Below are 22,730 nucleotides of genomic sequence, written 5' to 3' on the forward strand. Positions count from 1 at the left end.
GGCAATCCATATCTGACCAGAAAAGGGTCCCTCGACCGGCTCATTTTAAAAATAAATTGGCGTGTTTGAAGACACCGTCGGGGGGAGCAGATTCATCAACTCAAACAGCAAAATAGCCGTAATCCTTCCGCCAGTCAAAATATAGTCCAAAATTGGTGATATTTCTTCCCAATTAGGGAAAAGGAAGTTCAGTAATTACCAAATATAGAATCAGTGTTAGATGGACAATCATATGCATACACTTTGTCAATCAGCCATATCAAAATTAAAAAAATAGCAATGGGTTGGCTCGAATGAATATCTAGGGCCTGCCACTAGTGATTAGGCCCGTGAGACCTGTAATGTATGGCACATGAAGGTTTATTTTTAATTTACCTTCCTGGCTTTTCTTTAACATCTGTACACTCACTTTATCACAAAGAAATGCATGAAATATACAGATGTGTTATGTAATGACCATTTCTAATGTTACTTCTAATGTCTAGTGCCCTATGGATTTACATACATCCTACATGCCTATATGTAGCTCAACAATGGATGCAATGTTAGGGCCCAAATCCTATAATGCAAATTGTAGATATGAATAGAGTGCATATCTGGATTCAAGATCTGCCCACAATATAAATACCAGATTCACATGAGTTTAATTAGATAACAATAAAAAGAAATGAGAATCAACATACAAGCATACTATACATTCACATCTTCCTATGACAAGGGCCCAAGCCATTGTGTAAGAGAAAGAGGCAGGGGGTTAGATGGCTTGTATTCTAAATGGATGGGGGCTAGTCTGGCTAGAAGTCAGTAAAAGTTGAACAAGATAGCAGTAGAACTCATTCTCAGCCCCCCCCCCACATAGGCCTACTAACTATGCTCCCCCTCCCTCTTGAATCCATCACTCTTCAGCCAAATTCTAAAGTTTTTCTCTTCTCATTCCCTTCCCCATGAACCAATTTCACAAGCGCAATTGATGCAAGGCCTATCTAATGTGTACTTTATCTCGTGATGGGTGCAATACACGATTTACAGCAGCGCTCGTCGGTATACGAAAACACACGACAACATGCAAGCAACCCAGTGCACAACACACGCACAGCCTACACAGCCTAGCCTAGGTACACAAACACAGAGTTAGTTACTAATAACAACTTGTTACATTGTACCTGTAGTACCCCCTATGTAGCCTTGTATAGCCATGAAGTTCAGTTTTTGGACCTCTTGATGATTGAAACATGTCTACTAGAAAAACAATCTGCTACTGAAGAGTTGGGCAGGTATTTCATCCACTAAGGAATTCCCCATGTAATAGGCTATGGTCAAGGTTACCTATAGGTCTCACAGGCCTAATTCATTCCCCATAGACTCATGTGTTAAATTGGCACTTTAAAAAATTCATAAAAAATAAGGATGAAATTCGGGGGTCGAATGTTTACTACCAGTGGATAGGATTCATATCTGGCAATCCATATCTGACCAGAAAAGGGTCCCTCGACCGGCTCATTTTAAAAATAAATTGGCGTGTTTGAAGACACCGTCGGGGGGAGCAGATTCATCAACTCAAACAGCAAAATAGCCGTAATCCTTCCGCCAGTCAAAATATAGTCCAAAATTGGTGATATTTCTTCCCAATTAGGGAAAAGGAAGTTCAGTAATTACCAAATATAGAATCAGTGTTAGATGGACAATCATATGCATACACTTTGTCAATCAGCCATATCAAAATTAAAAAAATAGCAATGGGTTGGCTCGAATGAATATCTAGGGCCTGCCACTAGTGATTAGGCCCGTGAAACCCAAACGATTGCATATTCCTCTCGAGTTTCCATTGATATAGCGGCGACAAACTAGCCCCTATTTAATTTTTCAAAAAATACAATTACGCAATTCAGAGAAAGTACTAGTAAATTAATAAGACACACCACGTAAAAGATGAGCGAAAACTCTTCAGATTTAAGATAAACCCAATGTATTTTCTTAGAATAATGCTAACATAGTTACCTAGCAATCGGTCGTCTAATCCGCCTCCTTTACGCCCTCTTGTGATTTTCCAGGCGCATTGTACTCTGACAATTACCATATTATACATCATTTATCGATGATAACCAATAATTCTTACGATCTCAAAGAACATTATTTAACCTAAAAAATCTAATACACACTCTACACTTCTAACTCCGCTTCGAGATGCGAATTTCTATGTGCACAGGTATAAATGGATCCATAGAGTGTTAGCTCCATGATGGATCTATGAAAACAAATGAAATGACAGTCTCAGATTCTTCACATTCATTTTTTAAACAAGAAAGTAGAATGAGCGAAAGATTATATCATTAAAAAAAAGAACCATCAAGTATCTTAAACCATAGCGTTGGCATGTTTGATTTCACTATGGGACAAGTCCACCCCAACATATAGTTGATCTGAATAAAACGAAAAAAATCCAACAAGCATAACACTGAAAATGTCGTCAAAATCGGAGATACAATAAGAATGTTATGACATTTTAAACTTTAGCTTAATTACACAAAACATGCAAATGAAGAGATTATTTTATTTGTATTTCATTATATGAAGCATGATTATTCTAATTTTCTCCCTAATTTCTTATGAAACAAAGTTTTATTCCTCCCTGAACATGTGGCATTACCATTGTTTTTCTTGGTCCTTAATGTAAAATATGAAACGCTTCATAATGGGTGAGTTCACATATAGCGTAATGTGTGAAGATGTGACTCATGATAGCTAATATTAACAAAGAAAAGATAATTGCATATCATACTGTAGATAGACATCTCTATAGTGAGTTGGACGTGAGTATTCACCGTGTTCACTGCATCATCATAAATTATGATGGATTCTGTGCGGAGTACGATATCCACAGTATAAACTTTGAGCCTCATTACAGTGTGGTGAAGATGATTTTGACGTTGTGTGCCACACTGTGAATTGACTGTAGGGCACACTTTCCAGCGGATGAAATAAAAACTGAGCCTACTACAATATTTCTGCAGTAAACATCTTGGCCCGTATTCTGAAGTCGGGTTTAAAGTTGTGGTTAAGTATGGAGAGCCAGTTATTGTTATCACTTACAGTAGAGATATCATATTTCACCTCATTTGGCTCTCAAATCATTCATAATTGTCTGGAAGTATAAATAGATAATCATTGTCTTCACCATCGATAAATCAGGAAAGAGCACAGTAAACATAAGAAACATAGATCTTAATAAAAATTTTGACACTATTGGCGTCCCATGATTTAGACCATGGTCTATAAGTTAAACCTGACTTCAGAATACGGGCCTTTAGGCAGTTAGGTGCAAACTGCTCCATTGTTCTCGCAGTACAATTTTTTTTCTAAATATATAAAATCATATGGGACATTCTAAACGAAACATAAATAAAGACCGATCTGATCTCGTTAACTTTCCTACCAAAACAAAACAACCAATAAGCATGGTAATTCAATCAATGGATCGGACTAACCAAACAATAGGGAATCTTCGCAATTACTACACTCTTATCAACATTGGCGCTTTCTACAACACAGATATTTTTTGTCAAATACCCTTCAATGACAAAACAGTCTTTGTCGAAAGCCGGTGAATCAAAACAGCAGTGTCGTCCTGCACTCTATAGACAAATGACATATTATTTGCCATTTTTCGTCCGGTTCAAATCTTCGGATGATCTGCTGTCCCAGTCCACCACCAACTTTCGACAAAAACCTCTCAGCTATCCATTCTGATTTGACTTTCATTTTCAAAAGAATTGCTGCGTTGGAAAAAGCGTCTGTGTTGTAAATTGCGAAAGACACACCAATGAAACCTAGTCCAGGCCGGCAAAAATGTCCTTTTTCTCCAATGACAAATAATTGGTACACTGTAAAAACTGTGGTGTTAAAACTGACACCGATTATTGGTGTTAATAGAGGACCACACCCTGAGGAGTAAAAATTACACCCTAGAGATTGAACATAACACCAAAGAGTGTAAATGTAACAACCAAATGTGTTGTAATAACACCTATAGGTGTAAAACTAACACCACCAATTTAACACCGGTGTAAAATAACTGGTGTGGTCCTCTATGTACACCGATAAACACCACAGTTTTTGCTGTGTATAGAGTCGGTAAATTGGTGGGAATGTATCATAATGACTATAAACTGGTTCAATGTCACTTCATCCGTAAGGCGAGTTCTTTTGTAATAACATTTTTTTTTGTCGGCCGATCCTAAAAGCCAGGATCGATGGAATAAAGCGGGTTCCTGCACATGCACCTCGTACCCCCGACGCACTTCTCACCGTTGTATTTGTAACATCCCATGGTACCACAACACGGAGTACTACCGTTGGGACGACACGACTTGCCCTGTGGTGTACATGTCTGCATGGAGAGTGAGAAAAAAATAAAAACTTCGGAATACAGATGGATTTCAGTTACATTGTTTGATTTTAAAAATATACAAGACAGATATTAGACTCCATGAACAACCAACAAGTAAAATAAGTTGACTTTCTTATTTTGACATTATAGGGAAAACACAAAACACAACTTGATTTTTTTTTGGGGGGGATTTCTTATTTTTTTTTTAATTTGGGGGCCGCTTCATAAAGTTTAATGTAATGGGAGTACATTATTTTGATACAACCTTTGTCAAACATTGAAAATATTGACATTTTTCATTCAGATGCTTTGTTAAAACGAGAATTTTTATCTACCAAGACCGAATTTCAATTGTAGGTTAGAAAAGGCAATTGTAGGTTAGATTGTGAATCTGATTAAACACACGGATAAGGATTACCAGTCATAAAGTCATGCATAACACAAAAAACGTCAGTTTGTCTCGCCTGCATAGCAGAGCGAGACTATGGGCGCCGCTTTTCTGACGGCGGCGGCTCCGTCAACATTGAAATTGGCCAAACAGGGTATCCCTCCCATCTTTTTACGTCTTTTTGTGGTCTTACGCGACCGGGGTTTGAACTCCCGACCTCTCGGTTGTGAGACGGATGCACCAACTGAGCCAACACACCTTTCATTGTGTAACCAGGAAATTCCTGGGTTAAACATACACCAATCAGTGTTTATAGAATCATCTCAAAGACTGAGACCCCCCCCCCCAAAAAAAGTTGATCACTGGCGGATCCAAGGGGGGGGGGCAAAGCCGGCTCGTGCCCCCCCCTCCCTCTCGAGAGGTACAATTAAAATTTGTAATCTAAAAATGCCATTAAAACAGAAGTTCGCCCTCCCCTCCAGACCTTTGAAAGTGAAGACCCTTTTTTTTTGCTTGTCAAATTATACGTGGGGCGTAATACCCTTAATTTTTGGTAAAGACCATTTTCATTTTGCTTGTCAAATTTTTCCTCGGGAAAATGTGCCCCTTCCCGTTTGGAAAATCCTGGATCCGCCCCTAATGTTGATGATAAGCAGATTGCAAGTAAAAGAGGTATTAAATTGTATACTCACGTATGTTTGTCTACTGTATGTAGGTTTATTTGGCCTTCTACTTTCAAAATACGCTTCCAATATTTCCTTTATTTTTGACGGTGGGGCAGACCTGAATTCCTGAAATTAAAAAAACAATAGACTGATTGCCACCTCTTTTTTCTTACAATTGGAGCAGGTTTTGATAATACCAACAAAGATGACAGAACAATGATTTCATAAGCTATAAAACAAAGTTGTCGAATGTTAGCTTCGTGATGAATCACTGTGCGGTTGACTGGTGGATGAATGATTACTGAATTAATCAAATGAACCGACCCATGAACAAATATGTGGATACAAGGAAACATGAATGTATACATTAATGAATGTTTAAATGAAAGAATAGATGGAAAGATGCATAGATGTACGAACAGATTTGATTTCTTTTAAGCAGGTATTTCTGCATTTCTTAATAAATCAAAATTACAAATTTATAACAATGATATAACATCAAACATACATACATTAAGAAGGTGACAATAATTGTATAGTTAATGTAGTTAAGTAGATATAGACATAATTCATGTAAACAATGAGAAATTAATTTAAATGCAGAGGCCAGCTATCGTAAGATGAAAGCTTGAAATAATAGCAGCCAGATTCATCAATATATAAAGAGAATGGAATAATGAAGAAGTTAATGAACAAAGAACTTATCTATTTTTCAATTAAAAACTAATTGATATAAATGTTAACGTTAATTTCTCGAAAATAAACACTGCCTAAGCCCCGGTGTTGATTTACGACAAGCCCGGAATTCATATATGTCTACACCTGGAAAAAGCATTTTCACTAATTGGTGTTGTATAAACACCCATCTTGGCCTTGTTTCGTAGAGTTACAACTGTTGTAACTTTGCAATTATGGCAAAGTCCATGGGAACGTTGATTTTGATTGGCTACTGAGCCCTGTTGCCATGGTAGTTGTCATAATGGCAAATTTACAACTGGGGCCCGTCTCACAAAGGTTAGCGATTGATCCACTCAATCGCAACTATGGAAAGCCAGCAAAGTCAACATGTAAAATGCATGCTTGTTCAAACAATTTTCTAGATATGAATGTATATCCAGAAATTCATTGATTTCTTGACAATTTGTTGTGTTCTCCTTTGTTTTAATACATAGGACATTTTGCAAATTTCCTGTCTAAAAAAATATGGCGCTGATGGATCTCCATAGAATTAGGATCGATTGGATCAATTGCAACTCTTTGTAAGACGGGGCCCAATTGTAACTCTTTATGACACGGACCCAAGTGTTAGACCGAAACCAAACTGGTGTTGTTTAACACTTCTCTGGTGTGACCTAATAGATTCTGCGCTGGTGCTAAATCAACACCGGAGTATTTGCAGTGTAATAAATAGGTAAATGAGTAAATTATAACGCTATTTCTGAAACGTGAAAAAAAATAGTCTGGTACAAAAAAGAAAGAAAATATCTTACCTCGACATCGAGGGAACCCGATGTCCTCGCACACCTCTTTGCGGCCTCACTGCCGTGGTATGTTACTAATACGCACACCATGAATAGGGTTAAACATGTAGTATACACACTCCATGTGACTGGCGCCATCTTAGAGTAGCACGTAATGAGTAGAATCCACCAATCAAATGACTCTGAAAATGGAGGAGGAATGTAAAGGTTTCCCACTGTGGCGTTGTAAATCACGGAGAAGGTCTATTGATCAATGGTACGCTAAACAAAGGAGATAAAGAAGAAAAAAAAAGAAAAATCAAAGCGGTAATTAAGATGACAAACTGAAAAAATAACTACACTATTTAATGTTTTTCATCATGAAATAATACCACTTCAGACTCTCCTCGAACATGTCGAAAGACAGTTCCTGACATGTCTAAAGATAATTCCAGGACGTTGGTTTAGGCTTGTATAATGCCTTTATTCCAAAAGTTGTTGTTATGGTAGAACGAGACGACAGTTTAATTCCAATTTGTCTAATTAAAAAGCCAATTCGTCCAATTACCAACTCGTCTACCATCATTTGGTCTGTTATAAGTTCGTCCACTATCGAAATGGTCTAATTGCCAATACGTCCACTCACCATTTCGCCTATAATAACCACTTGGTCAAATAGTAATTTAGTCCATGGACCATTTGGTCTAATTGGACTAAGTGTTGATTGTACAAAATGAATGAAAATGAAATGTATATTAGACCAACTGGTTATGATACGAAAATGGTCCTACCCTGTAAAAACTGCGGTGTTAAAACTGACACCAATTGGTGTTAATAGAGGACCACACCCTGAGGTGTTTAAAAATTACACCCTAGAGATTAAACATAACACCAAAGAGTGTAAATGTAAAAACAAAAGGTGTTGTAATAACACCTATAGGTGTAAAACTAACACCATCAATTTAACACCGGTGTAAAATAACTGGTGTGGTCCTCTATGTACACCGGTTAACACCACAGTTTTTGCTGTGTAGATGAAAAGGTGATTAGACAAGTGATGATTGGACCAAATGGTTTTTAGACGAAATTTTGATGGATGGAATGACATCAGACCAATTGAAAGTAAACCATACGGCGAGTGACGAGTTGACAGTGGACGAATTGGCAAGTTACCGAAACGATCACGGTCATTATTTCTTCGAATACTATATTTAAGCAGAGGCGTACTGTCCTACCGCCGAGGGCACGTCTTAAGTTTAAACTGAATCATCTTCTCTTCCAGAGATGACCTTCCCGAAGGGTATAACTCCAATTAAGAGTATAGCGTAATTTCATAATGCTATACCAGCTTAATTATTGGTATTCAGCAATCAATAATTCATTTGGACGTCAAGCCTCCCTTTCCAAAAAAAAAGCGACCCCGAAAACCACCCACAATTCAATTTACATAATTCAAGTGTCAGTTAAAGTTCTCCGGTATGTGACGCTGTCGAGCCGCGAGTCTGGGTTTTCGTACGTGAAGTGACCGTTGCAACCTATGAAGTGCCACATAAATAGGAATTGTAGCTTTTAGCGAGTGAGACGAGCACTAGAGAACAGACACATCTAAAAATCATTTACCCCTGAAGGTTTTTTTTCTGCTTTTAGATGATGCATGAAACACGAAGTGTTTTTAATTACAACTTCTGTTGATATGGATGATACTTTGTTGGGCTCATAAAATGCGTCATTGGAAAGGTCATGTTGCGTTCACTTTCAATCGACATGCACCACCACCCCCCCCCCCACACACACACAGGTGACAGATTTGAAATTTGAAATCAAGAAAAAAACACTTAATGAAAAACTAACAAATAAAGACAGCAAAGAGACAAAACTAGGATAATGATGATAATAATAATTTTATGAAACGGATTTGGGAATATAGTGTGTAAAAGAAAGAAAATGAACATGAATAAAATTGTAATCGCTTAGTATGGAATACAAGGGCTGCAACCCTCTAATCAGCGATGTCAATTTGAAAATTTTGAAGCGCTGGAAAAAAAAGATGTGGTGACAAGAGAGGGGTGGCTCCGTATCATTTCAATAATGAACATCCAATGGTGCGACCGCCACACGATATTTTGGAAAGGCAGTATATAGACCCGCTGGCGCTGAATTTTATAGATATACGCCACTGTCCATGTCTATCAAAATTGCGAACGATATACGATTACCACGACTTCCGGTTTACAAAAAAAATAATAAATTCGTACAAAGAACGCTGGTCACTCTACGATTTTCGAATAGCCTCTGCATAAAGATTGTAAGATATCGTACGATTTATGTGATAGAAGCTGAAGATATCGCAGGTCGACTGTACGATCTCCCTACGATCTCCGCGCAGTCTCTATGTGTGTGTGTGAGGGGGGGGGGGGGCTAACCATTGGTGAACCCTTCCTCCCTTTTTGACGAAAGAAATGATTACCTCTGAGGTCTTCAAACTCTGGTTATTCAGGAACCTGAGCAGGTAAACTGTTAAAAAACCCTGATTTTACAGAAAAAAGAAAGAAGATTTTGCATAAAGCAATAACAGAATCATTCTGTAAATTCATAAAACAGGAATTATTCTGCAACTTAACAGAACAGTTCTGTTTAAAAAAAAAGGAAAAAGGGTGTTTTATTAAAGGAAATTTGTAAGGTTCCATACACCAAATACCAATTTCCTGTAAGATTACGCAATCTAGTAAGATTACAGGTGTTATCGAGACTCTGCTGCAGGAACTTCTGTTATTTTAAGGATAAATTTTCTAACAGTGTATAAGACCTACCCCGTTCGGTCCGTCCAAGAAATCGTACGAAGCTCGCTGATAACAAAAACACATAATATACTTCTTAGATTGAAGTCATCTTCAACGCCCCAGAAATTGTACGAACTTATCAAGTCCCGGTCAAATGTGACCTATTAAAGTATTCAGTTGAGTTTATGGGATATGCATAATATCAGAACAAGTAATGAAGCCACACAATCCCATCCCATGGGTAAAAGGTACCGTCAAAATGCATTCGATACGACAGACGAGAAAATTCAGGGCTTTGCAATAACACCATTAATTCTGGTTTCAAATCTGAATTACAAATTGTCAAAGAAAACCTAAGCCATCTAAGGTATACACATATCCAAAATTTTTGCAATTGAAATTTTCATACTACCAAACTATACTTTTATTAGTATTCATTATGGTAATCTGAAATGGAAAATAATGTCGAAATAATTATTGCAACCTAACCGGTTTTTTTCTAAGAATCTTTGAATATGTAATCTCCTAAGAATAATACTGAATTCCTGATACATATCAAGATACCATATTTCTATCTTTTCCTTATGAGTAAGATAGGGAGGGAGAGAGAGGGGTCGACCGAAGGAAGGGGGGGGGGGGAGAGAAAGAGAGGAAGGGGGGGAGGGAGACAGATGAAATTCTATTATAAATAGACAGACTCGTATCGGGCAAACATTAGCAAAACGAAAAGAGGATGAGAAACAAGATACCTGGATGGAAAAGAAAATACTGAACCAAATTTAAGATCACGACCAAAATAGCCAAAGAGATGACGCTGCTCGTGAAGTCAAGGTCGGTTCATCTTTAATTACTTCAAGAGAAAAACAAGGTGTCCGAGCCAAGTTTAGCTTGAGTTCAGATGTGTCATGCCACGCCAGAGATCAGAAGATATCTTAAATTGATAATTATTATTCAAACCTGTAATCTCGTATTTGCATTCGTGCTATATCACACCACGAGGGTTTCTAATCCAATATATCCAAAGTTTATAAGATCAGGCTTTTCTTGGTATCAATTTTCTATTCCAGGAATTAATTCTCAAGAGCGTGGTTGACTACGCCAGTTATGAACTTTACCTGGGACCATGATGAGGTCAAAACCGACGTTATTTAATCTTAAGTCTCTATTCAAAATCGGCTTTGATATTTCCCCAATCTCACTTATATATATACCTTGACCATGTAACCGCTAAAAAAGTTTATCAATTTTGTCGAAATAATCTCCAGAGGCTGACGCAGTGAGATTCCGGTTTCAGCGAATAAAATTGAAGTTTCTTTATCGATATAATGCATACATCATTAAACCAAAAATTTTGCACCAGAAGATCTTAAAACATTCTTAATATCTAAAAGGATATCATTTGTAATTTAATGTTTGTGAATTATGTAATTCAGGCCATGCAAGCTCCGCATTTCCGCCCTAGTTTTATTTCCATTTTCAATGTTTGATTATCATGTTAATGACATTCATTTTGATTGAAAGAAAAATAAAATGGAAACGTCATTAATAAATAAGTCGGTTGAGGATAGGGGGCCAGAGAACACATACTTAATGTAAATCATTGTAGATTATGATAACACTTATTGGCGGTGTAGTGTTTTCTATATAGGTCCGTGTACTGAGGCATAAAGGGTAAAGAGGTTGGCCATTTTTGCACGAGGGTGACGAACCATCAATTTTTTGGGGGTAAACACGGCGAATATGGGATAATTTCTTTAGAGATTACGCGAGAGGGCGAAAAATTTGGAGTTTTTCAAATGAAAATTGTGATAGATCTTGACATAATATTCAATGCATGATCACATTTCAACCTTTTCGATTTCTTTATCTCCTTGGTTTGTGTTTTCTTGATTTTTTGTCCGGATTTTTAAGGGGCGAGAATCTCCCCCCACCATCTGTGTTTTTACAGCGAATAGGCCTTCTAATAAGCTTAAAATGTGAGTGAGAGAGAAAGTAACAGTGATGGAGAGAGGGGGAGAGAGAAGAGGGAAGAGGGGGAGAGAAAGCGAGATGGAATCGAGGTATTGGCACAAAATTAATTAGAATTTATTCATGTCTGAACTATTGAAATTAAAAACCGACTTCGTTACCCTAATATTTGAGTGTTTTTTTTAAATCTTTCGATGAAAAGGTAATCTATCCACTCCCACCTTTCCCATTAGTCTGATTTGCAAGGACTAATTATATATGCGATACCGTCATGTAACAAGACTAATAGGACTGAAAAACATTAAAAAAATAAAAGGAATATGGATTGTGTAAACAGTACGTATCCACTTGAGTCTACAAGCAGATTTCCTAATTTTCATATCGTTTATAACATCATGGCTAAACCCACTTGGTCTATAAATACTTGGATTTAAATTACCGTTTGGCCTAACTATCACGTGGTCGTAACAATCATTTAAAATAGTCGCATGCATAAATCGTCTTAATTGTACTTTTTCAAATCAAAATGTGGTTCACAAGCAATTAATCGAATCTAGTCATGCACATTTAGCTCTTAGACAAGACCAAAATGGAAAAACTGAGCACGACAGTAACTCGGGGAAGATGGACATTTAAAGGGCACACACTAAGGGGGAACCAGCAAGCATCTTCAACACAGCATTGACCTGGGCACCAGAAGGGAAAAGGACAAGGGGCAGGCCCATTACAACTTGGCGGCGAACAGTAGAAAAGAAAGGTCACTGGCTGGATGGAGGACATGGACAGAAGCCAGAGCTCCCGGGGGGCCACTTACATTGACGAGTGGATACCATGCGCGACCAAAAAACACGTAAAAAGGATGTCTTTTTCACGATAGGGCACGTTACGTACGTAACGTGATAAGGATGTCAAAAACACAAAAATAATGAAAAAAGGGTATCTATTTCGCAAGGAATATTACGTGTTTAGGGTCGAATTTGCGGGGATGATAAAACAAAATTAAAATGTTTCATAAAGGATGTCCTTTTTGCCCCAACACTTCGTGTTTAGAGTCCGATTTGCGCGAGGTGTAGAATTAGGTGGGGTCGTACTGAACCAAATAAGGTAAAGCCGACGACTGAAGGACCCGTAACAATAAGACATTCCTGTACTTGTTTAGGGGTTCATTTCAGGGAATATTTGCCAAGAGAATACCTGTATACGTCACGAGAAAAATATTAGATATATGCACATTCTAAAAATCCTGACTTCTATGAATTTGTTTTTATCATATCGAATGTCTAAGATGATGATTGAGGCTATATCATGACATTGATACAATTTTTTTTTTCATCTTAGCCTCGGGTTTGGAAGGCATGGGGGTGCTCAAACTTTACTCAAAATGACAACTTATCTAAAATGCATTAGACCGAGGGTGTGTTTTGCGTACAAGGTGCTGAATTTATAGAAGCATGTGGGGTCTTCAATTTCCGGAAGATTATCCCTAAGCTAGGTTACTTAAAACGAAATGGTAATCACGAGGCGGGATATTGGCTGTGGCATTGCCGTGTTATAACCATTTTATCGTAACTTATCTTAATTTATCTTTTCTGATCTTTTGATCGCCACATCCCACCTCATTTCATGTCTTCTGATCTTACCCATCTTATACCTGCCTTATCTTATCTTATTTTCCTTATCCTAATCTTATTTCATCTTGTCTTATTATAATACAACTAACCTAATCTCATCTTATCTTATCGTATCCTATTTTGTATTATCTTGTAATAGTCTTTTATCTTATCTTAGATGATCTGATCCCATTTAATTATTTTATTTTATCTTATATTATCCTATATCTTACTGGGAAACAATAAAATATCATATTCCTCGCCACTTTATTGACAAGCCAGTCTTCCTCCGTATAAAACATGACATAATATGAGTTTGATATTGTTAGTGCTCCATAATATTCATCGTTGTTTTTTCCGCTGTTTAATTATTCATTGTCATTCTTCGTTAGAGTTTCCCAGCTGCAAACATAAAACTCTCGAGGCAACTCTACGATGTCAAAGATATAAAGTTATTCTAAATGTTTAATGGTTTCATCTGCTTAATCAATCCCCAGCATGCAACTGTTGACGGTGTACATGAACGTGATTGATAGCGAAGAAAATGCTATACCAAACACGAATGAGCTAAATTTTGCAATTAACGTTTTACGATGTATCAGAGTATGACGTACTCGTCATCGGCGCCATGACGATAAAACACAAAGGAAGGATGAAAGAGGCGCGAAAATATAAAACAATTTCAACGCTTCTTTGAAGTTTTCTTTTCATCCTAATGAGTTTGTACCGTACCTCTAAAGTTCGTTGTCGCACTCTTTTTTTTATCACAATGCATCTTACATGTGTAAACATAAGTTAGATGTATCTCAATAGTTTTCATAAACGACGAAAACGTCACTGCCTGCGATAAATGACCTCCTCCACTGCTACTACCGTATTTCATACATTGGGTAAACTATATCAGGAGATAACTACCATGTATTTTCCAACAAGAGGGACACAGCGTGATACTATAGTTGATTTGGTATATGATTTAAATCAAATATGGTTTGATTTCACCGTGAGGATGATGGACATCCGCCGCTGTACGTGTACATAATTACGGACCCCATGGAAGAACAGTATAGTCATGTCGACTAAACTTAACATGGGCTATCCATCCGTTTTGCTTTTTTTAATACAGAAAAAAAATAAATACTATATACTATACTATAATTATATTAATCTGTCACTAGCGTAACGATGGGGTAGGGGCGTTTGGGGTCCATGCCCCCCCAAAAAAAATCGAGACCAAGAAAACAAAGGAGAAAAGGGAAGAAAAGCAGAGGGGAATATTATATTATTTTCTGAATATCAACCATGTCGAGAATCGACTTTTAAAATTGAAACTTTGTATTAAAAAAAAAAAAAAAATCGAAATTTTTTGTTCGCCATCATGCTTTTAGAACTTTTGCTCGATCCGTCATATCTGGCTCCCCTGTAATTTGGCTCACTATTCGCTACTGATATGTGCTGAACGGATAAACGCACACATTGAGCTCAAATATATCTTGCAAAATCAAGAAAATAAAAATTCATCATCCCTATGGTAGTGGCAGAACGAGGCACTCGTAAAGGAGGAGGGCGTAGAGAACGGGTTGATTTCTTTTTAGAGAGCGTTGTTGGCTCAGTCAGTAACGCGTCCGCCCGTCGAATCAAAGATCGTGGGTTCGAGTCCACCCCGGGCGGATGACTGAAGCCAGTGCGTTGTGTGTATTACATCTCTCCCGTGTTTCATAGATGCAGGCTACGAAACCCCGGTGGAGTGGTCCACCTGCACTCCCCACCCCCCCCCCCTAATCAGTTATATCGGGAGGAGAGATTCAGTTCGCTTTTCGCCTCCCAGGAACAGGTGATGCCAAACAAATAACAATAATGATAATAATTTCTTGACCAGCCAAGGAGAAGTGTTCCCTCTGTCTTAATTGGATCTTGGCAAAAATAAAAAATAAATCCATGGCCGTAGGGGCGTTGCAAGGGGTTTGGTGTCCAGACGGCGCTAACGCACCCCCTTCCGAAAAATGCCTGTTGGCGGGGTGTGGGTGTGTTTTTTTTTCAGGAGTATCAGTGATATATTCATATCTACTCTAGATAGTAGTACATCAGGATTCTAGCACATACTATTTTTTTCTGAAATCGCACCCCTCTCGAAAAAAGCTAGTGACATTCAATACCAATCAGCGCACAGAAACGTTGTTAGCCTAACAGAGCGCTAACAGTAAGCCCAGTCACATCTTTCAGATTGTGATGTCAAAACATTTATTTCAATGTGTAAGTAATGTGTTGTTGTAACACTAGGCATCGCTGCCACATTACCGGTTGTAACAGGGCCTCTGTTAGCACATTGTCAGCGCTAACAACGTTTCTGTGCGGTCAGTACAGATTTATCGTATTCCGCCAAATATACTCTCAGTAGTCATGCTACAGATTCCGAAAAAGTTAGGAAACTTTTCATTATGGTGTTAATTAACCCTAACCTGCAAACGGGAAAACTCAACAACTTTAAGTCAATATGAGGTTAAGACTGGAATTGTAACCAGATGGCAACGATTTTCCTCTCTGGCTGTCCCTTCTCTACCATTTTCAAGCAACCACCCACGTTCATAATTATTAATGATTTGATTATTTCCACATTCCAATAACAAGCATATACAAGTGTAATCATTTTTTCTGAGCATTACATAATAAGCAAATGACATAATTAATAACATATATACTATCTAGTTGAAATATATTTATACCTGATAAATTTCTTTTTTTAATTGGTTAAAAATAGGGGGAATATATATATATATATATATATATATATATATATATATATATATATATATATATATATATATATATATATATATATATATATATACTTAGATCGACATAATACATGTTGAAATGTGGGAGGCCTTCATCTTAAGCTAAAGGCCTGATCACACCGCCCGAGCGTTGTTGGAGCGGTCGTGGAGCGGAGAGAAAAAAATCATCACCGCTCGCAACCGTTCACCATTTCGATTTCGATTTTTTTTGTGTGTGTTTTCAATTTTTGTTTTCGATTTTTTCCCCAATTTTGTGAGCACTCAATTCGACCCTCACTCCCTACCGCTCCACGACCGCTCCAACAACGCTCGGGCAGTGTGACCAGGTCTTTAGAGCTTGAAATTGATAAAGGCCTCAAAAGGAAAGGGGAAGGAAAATCAGACAGTGCCATATGAACATGGGCATGATTGAAGAAACAAACTCCAGTTATTCAATCTTCCACAAAATCTGGCAGGATCATATTCAAATCAACACAATCACACTGTCATGTTTTGACCAATCTACTGGGTTTGTTAACATGTATCAATCAACTTGGTTTAGAAAAAAAATCTTAATTGGTTGATATGTAATCTTCTTACAACCAACAGGTGGTACGTTCACATGTAAACCAACTTTTTTTTTCTGAGAGTGACCGATTAAATTGGCCAAACTGGTAGTTGTTTAAATAATCAGAATAAATAAATAGCAGCGTTTTGGACACATAATTATTGTTCATGCTGCGGATATCAAACATAAATAAGCAATCGCTGTGCACCATATTGACAGACACACTTTCTTTTTAAAGACGACTGCTTGATAGTAACTATATATGTATTCAAGCAAACAGCTACACTATCAGCAAGAACAAAAACAATTAAAAGCTCATTATCCTAAGATATAAAAAACGGAAAAGAAATCCTTTCAAATATTTTGAAATAAAAAAGTGAAAAATACAACTAAAAACACGAACAGCAAAAGAGGGGATATACTCACAATGTTTCTGCGAGGATACGGTCAATTATTATCTCGTTTCATGCCAAACTATCGATTGACGATGGAGAGATGATGTTTTAATATTTCTTCTCGAAGTTTGACGTCCCGTTTTTTGGCGCCTGTGCAGCCGTCGTGTGCCAATTGAAAAAAGGAGATATTGCTCGTGACGTGTAGGTAGACGAATAGTGAAGAAAGGTGTAACGCCACTCTCTTTCATCAATCACAGAATATGATGCACACTGCGCATGCGTCGATATTCTGCGTTTATTAGCTAGAGTACTATGCATCCGTCCAGCTATTCATTTCAAACGACTCCTTGTCGGGAAGCTACAGCTTACGGAGAGTATTATCTAGAAACTGGGAGAAAAAAATAGATGTGAGAATGAAACGTAAAAAGAATTCAAGAATGAATCTCGACCTTTTCCAAGACCGACTTCATCCCCTTCATCCGTCATAACCGTACACTGTAAAAACTGCGGTGTTAAAACTGACACCAATTGGCGTTAATAGAGGACCACACCCTGAGGTGTTCAAATTACACCCTTGAGATTAAACATAACACTAAAGAGTGTAAATGTAACAACAAAAGGTGTTGTAATAACACCTATAGGTGTAAAACTAACACCACCAATTTAACACTGGTGTAAAATAACTGGTGTGGTCCTCTATGTACACCGGTTAACACCACAGTTTTTGCTGTGTATAGAACCGGGAAACGCATCCATCTCTTTTATATAGCAGTATTTTGTAGTCTTCTGTAGATATCAGGTGTTTTGGATTTATTGAACTTTTGTTGTATGTTTAAGCCTTTATTTTCCCTGTTACATGTGGCTTCATAAGCATCATTTTTAATCGTGCCGTGGGTGTGTAGTCGAATTCACAATCATATATAGCCTGAGTGTTCACCAGGGAATGGGAAATGTTGGCCGAAATGTGTCCGGTCAAAGTCTGCGCGGGGTGGCCATGCAAGTCTTTGACCATATTTTTTTTCTTGCTATTGTGTAATATGCTTAAATTTTTTAATAGTTTTAATTATTAAAACTATTAAAAAAAACTTTTAATAATAGTTTTAATTATTCGTATAGATGTGCAAAGTAACAAACATATAGCTGATAAATTGTTTCCCCAGGGAGCCGGAAACGCTTTGTAAAATGCAACGCCTGCAATGTATTATGTTACTTAAAAATCCTTAATAAAATACATAAAAAATACACGAAACTCAAGAAATATTTGCAATGGAGGATAGCCCAAAATGACAAAGTTCTTCGTTGTGTAACCTCGCAAAGTGATTGGTGTTTCCTATGAAGCTTGCCGTCAGTAATTACCAACTTCACTGACGACTGGTGACCCTTTCTTGTGCTACATGAAAATCACCATGTCATTGACTTTCCACCCAAGATGACGTTCCTGTTTTTCGTCAAGTCGTGTACGAACAGCTTATGAAACACCCACCTGATCGTCCAATTATTGACAAAAAGCCTCATTGTGGCGTTCCATATAAGTCTTTTAATGTGTCTTATGGATTTTTAAGGTGGCGGTACATGTCAATCACCTTATTTGCATGTTATATGCCGACGCCCTTTTAATTATTCTGATTTTGATGTTTTCTGTTAGCTCGTAGATAACAATGTCAGGTGAAAGTAAATCTCAGTCCAGAAATAGTAATCCACAAAGCATTAAGAGATCGGGATGGAATATGTTACATCAAATAATATCTTACGAAGCCCTGAAGGGCTTAATCGTGAAATGTATACTTTCGAAAATAATTACATCCGAAGTGTAGATGGATTTTGACAATTGGTATACGCGTTCTCGCTGCATCATCAAAGTAAATATCGATGAAATTCAAGTTAAACGTTTTCATCAAGCTCATAATGGTTTCAAACAATATATACTAGAATACATTGAGGGGAATGGGGAACCCCCGACTGACAGGCACCCTACCCCCACCCCCGACATAACTATATTTTGATGATTTTTTTTGCCTGTTACTATAAAAAAATGATTGTCACAAAGTTTGTTTGATAGAAAAGTGCTCAAAAAATTGATGAGCAGGAGCATTCAAGGGTGGTGCAGTGAAAAAAAATGTGCTTTGGGGGTGTTGTCTGTCTGGAATTAAGGCCCTTGGAGGTAAAAAAAAGGGGGAAACTGACGAATCAAATAAAGGCATAATCGGGAAGAAAACAGAGGAAAGGAACATTTTTCTTTTCGAAGTTAAGAAAAATCTGAATTCACTACTTATGCTCTTACTGATCACACTGGAGGAGACTAACTGACAAGGGATGGTGGATTTTTAAATCAATATTTTATTCACTTTTCTAATGATCACAGAGGTCGTTGGCATCATGGTCATGGATGTGTTTCATTGCACCACCCTTGAATGCTCTTGCTCACCAATTTGTGAATTTGCTGTACCATGCAGGAAATGGTGTTAACACGCGTGGTACGCAGCTTTGCTTTTTGACACATAACAGCACCAAACCAAACAGCTTACTTATTGAAGAAGAAGAGGAGGAGGAGGAAGAAGAAGGATGGGAAAGAAGAAGATGAAGAAGAAGAAGAAGGAAGGGAAAGAAGAAAAAGGAGGAGAAGAAGAAGTAGAAGAAGGAAGGGAAAAAGTCGAAGGGGAAGGAGGAGAAGTATAATAAAAATAAGAAGAAGGAGAAGTAAGGGAAAGAAGAAGAAGGCGAACAATCAGATAATTAAGAAGGAGGAGGAGATGAAGAGGAAGAAGAGAGGATTCAAATAAATTTGATGTACGATAGTGAAGGGCCTATGAACAAATGGTTTCTGAAGTGTTAAACGAAAATAGATTAAGGTATGAAAGAAACATTATTCTTAATCAATTACATTTATTTTGCTTTCTATTATATAAATACAGCTGAAAAGAAAACAGAATAACACGACTGTTTTTATTAGTGTAGATGTTATTTTATGGAAGTGTTGGACCACCATGCATCCCATTAATTTAATTCATCAAGTTCTTGAGAATGCACCAGCTTACCAAGGAGATAGATCAGAGTTAGTAGGCAAGGAGTAAACATATTTCTTGCTATTATATCCCATGCCTTGAAGGGAGAAATGAAGTAGGGGCCTATACATGTACATCTAGTTCTGTATTTTTTTAAAAAAGTGCACACCTAGTTACCAATAATGCATATAGCATTTCCATTTATTTGAAAGCAAGATAAAAGAGCTTTATAGATTAAATGCTTTGCTCACGGGCATAGGTGCCGCGGCCGGGGATCGAGCCCCGGACTTTCCATGTATAATCAGGCGCCTTAGACCGCTCGGCCATGGGCCCATGGCACCTCTGTATGCATCGACCGATCAGAGATAATATTTTGATCGATATTGCTTACAAAATATGAACGATACTAGGTCGTGACGTCTGTTATCATTGTCGTTAGTGTTGGTCGTCCGTTTGTTTTGGGGTGGATGTTTATTTCAATTATTTATCAATTATTAATTCTTCGTATGACTTCAATATTCTATGTATTCTTTTTGCTACTATATGCAATATGACATATCATTTATGATTTATGCCGACTGAATTGAATAATTACTATTATTGCTCCTAAGGTTCTTAAGTACATGTAGGCCTATTATTCTCATTGTTTATCATTGCTGTGTTTTTCAACCAACTGGCTATACAGCGTCACTACAGCTGCATGTATTCCTGTTATTATGCTTATTTGAATTAGAAATATTGTTCTTTTATGGGCAATTAGATTGAGCTTACCCGAAAGTAGAACCTGAAATACTAATTCAAATGTCTGATTATAGGAGTAATATTTTTTTCTCTCTTTCTCTTTTTGTTATTGTTTAATACAGATTAGAAGCACAAGGAATGGGAAATAGGAAAGCCTCTACACTGTAAAAACTGCGGTGTTAAAGCTGACACCAATTGGTGTTAATAGAGGACCACACCCTGAGGTGTTAAATAACACCCTAGAGATTGAACATAACACCAAAGAGTGTAAATGTAACAGCCATAGGTGTTGTAATAACACATATAGGTGTAAAACTAACACCACCAATTTAACACCGGTGTAAAATAACTGGTGTGGTCCTCTATGTACACCGGTTAACACCACAGTTTTTGCTGTGTAAGTTGATGCCAACAGGAAAAACAAAAACTTCAAAAGATTTGTGAAACAAACAATTCAAAACCTAATTCAAGTCTAGACGGATGTTTGCTGTATGTAATACCGTCACGTGCTTGATGGTATCGGGTAAAACAAGCATCTTATTTTCGGTCATGTTTTAAGAAGAGGGTCGTCTTTCCTCGCATTGGGTAAGTCTGGAGGGAATGTTTGATATAACCTCGTTTATTGTCATTGGTGGGGTTTGTTGAATCAGTGCGCCCCCTTAGGGGGCAGGGCTATTCCTCCTACCTGTGAATAATAGCAATGACGTTGCAGTTCATTCATGTAGGTAGATTCTCAGAAGCATTATACATCTGGGAGATTGTCCTCATGATGAAGGCGTTTCGTTCCGCCTTGCCTTCAACAATGATCTATCATTGATGAAACTAACTGGTTTGAGTATTGGTAGATTTTGTAGACGTTTAAAGATTATGTGTTCCTTCTTTCCGTCTTATTTTTCTTTGTAAAAAGGTCAAGTTGGCACAGTAACAGCCACACTGAATAAAGAATATCGAGCAAGCGTAACAACAATTTCATCGAAATTGCATGTCCGATTAAAACACTATGGCCCGTATTCTGAAGTCGGGTTTAACTTAAACTCAGGTTTAAAATTGTGGTTTAAATATGGATAGCCAATAATTTGTCACATAAATCACTAACAGAATAGATATCATATTTCAGCTCATATGGCTCCTACATCATTCATAATTGTCTAGGAAGTATAAATAGATGATTGTCTTCACCATCGATGAATAAAGAAAGAGCATAGTAAACATAACATACAAATTAATAAAAGTTTTGACACTTTTGGCTTCCCATACTTAAACCTCAACTTTAGACCTGAGTTTAAGTTAAACCCGACTTCAGAATACGGGCCTACGAAACTGCCAATTTTCACTCATTTTCACAAAACAATGCCAATTACATGTCCACACTGGTCGATGTATACAAGGAAGCCGATTTTGTCACACAATCGCAATGGGGTTTTTTTTTGCATTTCATAACACGTTTTTTTGTTGTTGTGGATCTCCACTTTCTTCATAGTTTTATGCTGAGGGGGACGATTATAGAAAAGTATTTTTTAAAAATGCTCACCATTAGCCTGGAACTGTGGCCCGTATTCTGAACTCGGGTTTAAGAACCCTGGTTTAAAGTTGTGGTTTAACTATGGAGAGCCAATTGATGCACAAATCCCTGACAGTACACATTAAATTTATAAACTCATATGACACCCTAATTGTTCATAATTGTCTGGGAATGATAACTGAAGTGTGTTAAGTCATTATAAAAGCAAAAGGAAACGAAATAGTAAACATAATAAATAGACAATATAAACAGATTTTTTTAATTTCTTGGCTTACTATAATTTTAGCACAGAGTTAGACCATGGTCTAAGTTAAAACTGACTTCAGAATACGGACCATAAAGACTGGATTTTGTTAAAATCCTGAGTAGGTATGGGACATCCATGGCAATGAACATTCACAGCGTTCATTTTCCATGGGAGGGGTGGGGGATAGGGGCGGGTACAAATCGATTGGAGTAGCTTGAATTGCTGG

At 37.4% G+C, this 22,730-nt stretch overlaps 1 protein-coding gene across 1 annotated transcript; it reads right to left on the reverse strand.

Moving 5' to 3' along the window:
- Nucleotides 1-4,056: 4,056 nt before the first annotated feature.
- Nucleotides 4,057-17,292, reverse strand: LOC121412669. The gene is made up of 4 exons (XM_041605443.1): nucleotides 17,024-17,292; nucleotides 6,931-7,182; nucleotides 5,468-5,566; nucleotides 4,057-4,387 (listed from the first exon to the last, which is right to left on the reverse strand). The coding sequence occupies exons 2-4, from the start codon at nucleotides 7,057-7,059 to the stop codon at nucleotides 4,235-4,237; spliced, it is 381 nt and encodes a 126-aa protein (XP_041461377.1). The 5' UTR covers nucleotides 7,060-7,182; nucleotides 17,024-17,292; the 3' UTR covers nucleotides 4,057-4,234.
- Between the last annotated feature and the right edge of the window lie 5,438 nt (nucleotides 17,293-22,730).

The sequence above is a fragment of the Lytechinus variegatus genome, chromosome 4 (genome assembly GCF_018143015.1).
Source record: "Lytechinus variegatus isolate NC3 chromosome 4, Lvar_3.0, whole genome shotgun sequence".
Taxonomy (NCBI): Eukaryota; Metazoa; Echinodermata; class Echinoidea; order Temnopleuroida; family Toxopneustidae; genus Lytechinus; species Lytechinus variegatus.